At 51.1% G+C, this 2,049-nt stretch overlaps 1 protein-coding gene across 1 annotated transcript; it reads right to left on the reverse strand.

Annotated features, from left to right (window-relative positions):
• Positions 1 to 270: 270 nt before the first annotated feature.
• Positions 271 to 621, reverse strand: LOC147959531 (ethylene-responsive transcription factor ERF071-like). The gene has a single exon (XM_087532703.1). The coding sequence runs from the start codon at positions 619 to 621 to the stop codon at positions 271 to 273; it is 351 nt and encodes a 116-aa protein (XP_087388829.1).
• Positions 622 to 2,049: the final 1,428 nt, after the last annotated feature.

The following is a 2,049-nucleotide window of genomic DNA, read 5'->3' on the forward strand; positions in this document are numbered from 1 at the left end:
GTTCTCAGCATAGATAGATAAAAAATAGATTATTCAACTACTCCTCGTCATCCGACTCCTCCTCGTGATGTCCTCCTCCGAAGTCTGACTGTAGGCATGAAGATACCGATCGTCGTCGGATTCCCAGGGCAACGCTGCTCGTAGCCTCATGTTGAATTGAGCGTCCGCTTTTCGCCTACGCTTGTCCTCGCGATTGGCGGCTCGCTCCGCCCTCCTGTTATCCCTCTCCGCCCTCCTTTGCGCGTAGAACTTATGCTCGTTGATGATGTCCTATGGGAAGCATTGGCACCACAACGCCATGGCTTCCTCGTCCATCTCGGCGATGCCGAAACGGTGCTCCCGCCTCCGGTTGTCGCGACGATCCTCATCGGTGATAAGCCGTGACAGAGGCGCGAGCTCCTGTGCCCGCTCCCGCATCGACATGTTGGGGAAGTTAAATGTTCTATGATGCCACCGGAGGCGCCACGCTGCCGCGTCGTATGTGCGGGCGGCCTCGTTGGCGGTGTCAAAATTGCCGAGGCCGAGGCGCATCCCGCGGAACCGGATCTCGGCGGAGAAGCCGTCAGAGGGGCGCGCGCGGGCGCCACGGTATCCCCAAGTTTCCCGGTGACGTGACGGCATGGTTGGGCGGCGGTAGTGAGGCGAGAAAGAGCAGGGAGAGAGTGGTGGGAAGGCATAGAGCGGTGGGAGGGTGTTGGATTTTATAAAGCGCGCTGGACGCCACGCGCCAAAACTAGCACACGCCCGACCGCTTTTTCCCGCGCGCGCGCAATCCTTTCCCGACGTCTCTGCTATCTCTACTCTCTTCTCTACTATTATATTTATTTTATATTTAGTATTTATCTCTACTTCTCTACTCTCTACTTTTTTTCTTATACTAGCAAGAGGCCCATGCATTACACGGAACATCAAGATGCATTTATACGAGCTTTTTATCTCGTGGGAGACGAAGATGAACGAGGGAAGTCCTTATCTGAAAATGTGGAGAGGGGTGCGGGTATCTTTTTACAAAATTGTGATAGTTTGCATTCTATCCGTCAGATATAGATCAGACGACCCATATTGCAGGATGGCAGGCACAACATCATCACCAACTCGGTTTTTTATAAGAGTAGATAGAGATAGAGAAAAAATAGAGTTGGTGATGATGGTGTGCCTGCCATCCTGCAATATAGGCCGTCCGATTTATATCTGATAAATAGGAAGGAAACAATGGCAATTTTGCAAAAAGATACCCACACCCGTCTCTAGATTTGCAAATAAGGCCTTCCCTCATTCATCCTTTTCTCCCACAATATAAACTACTCATACAAATGCATCTTGATGCGTGCAATGCATGGGCATCTTGCTAGTTATAAAAAACATTCCATCATTTGCCACACTACTGGTTGCAGATGAAAAACCTACCCAAGCACAGCGCGATACAGGAGCGACGCACAATTACAAGCTGATATTCTGTTGGACAATGGAGGCTATAACCAGTTACTTTTACGGGAACTATAGCACCCAGGAAATTTGAAGGGTAGGTATGAACAAAATTGGAACTGCACATGCACTACTAAGTGATTCAATACACACATTACCAATCGAGGAGGAGAATGATGGTCGCGGCGGCCTTTGTGAGTCATGGTCGGCAATGGGAGTCAGTTCATTGTCCACGACGGTGGTGCTTCTACGCTTAGTGTCGGCTTCCGAGAAGAAGATCCGATATGGTGGAAGACGGTGCCGGGGAAGAGGCTCTGTGTACGACGACAATGGTGGAACGGCTCCAGTGCGGCGTATGAGATCGTTGATGAGGCAGATGTCGTGCGATGGACGAGTGCGCCGATGTAGAAGGGGAGGACCACGAAGGCTGCGGTACCGTGGAGAAGTCTATTTTGCGGTGGGGATAGAAAATGGGGAGTATTCAGGTGTACTACTCTGGGTGCCGGGGGTGGGGTTGGCTGGGTAGGGTGAACCTAAAGTTGCGAAAACAGCCCCCTACCAACTGTCATCCGTAGGCCTGTTCCGAAGGCTATGATGGTCAGTTCCCACTGCTTGAATCAGGGT

This window comes from Triticum urartu, chromosome 7A (genome assembly GCF_056163025.1).
Source record: "Triticum urartu cultivar PI428250 chromosome 7A, HENAU_Tu73, whole genome shotgun sequence".
Lineage (NCBI taxonomy): Eukaryota > Viridiplantae > Streptophyta > Magnoliopsida > Poales > Poaceae > Triticum > Triticum urartu.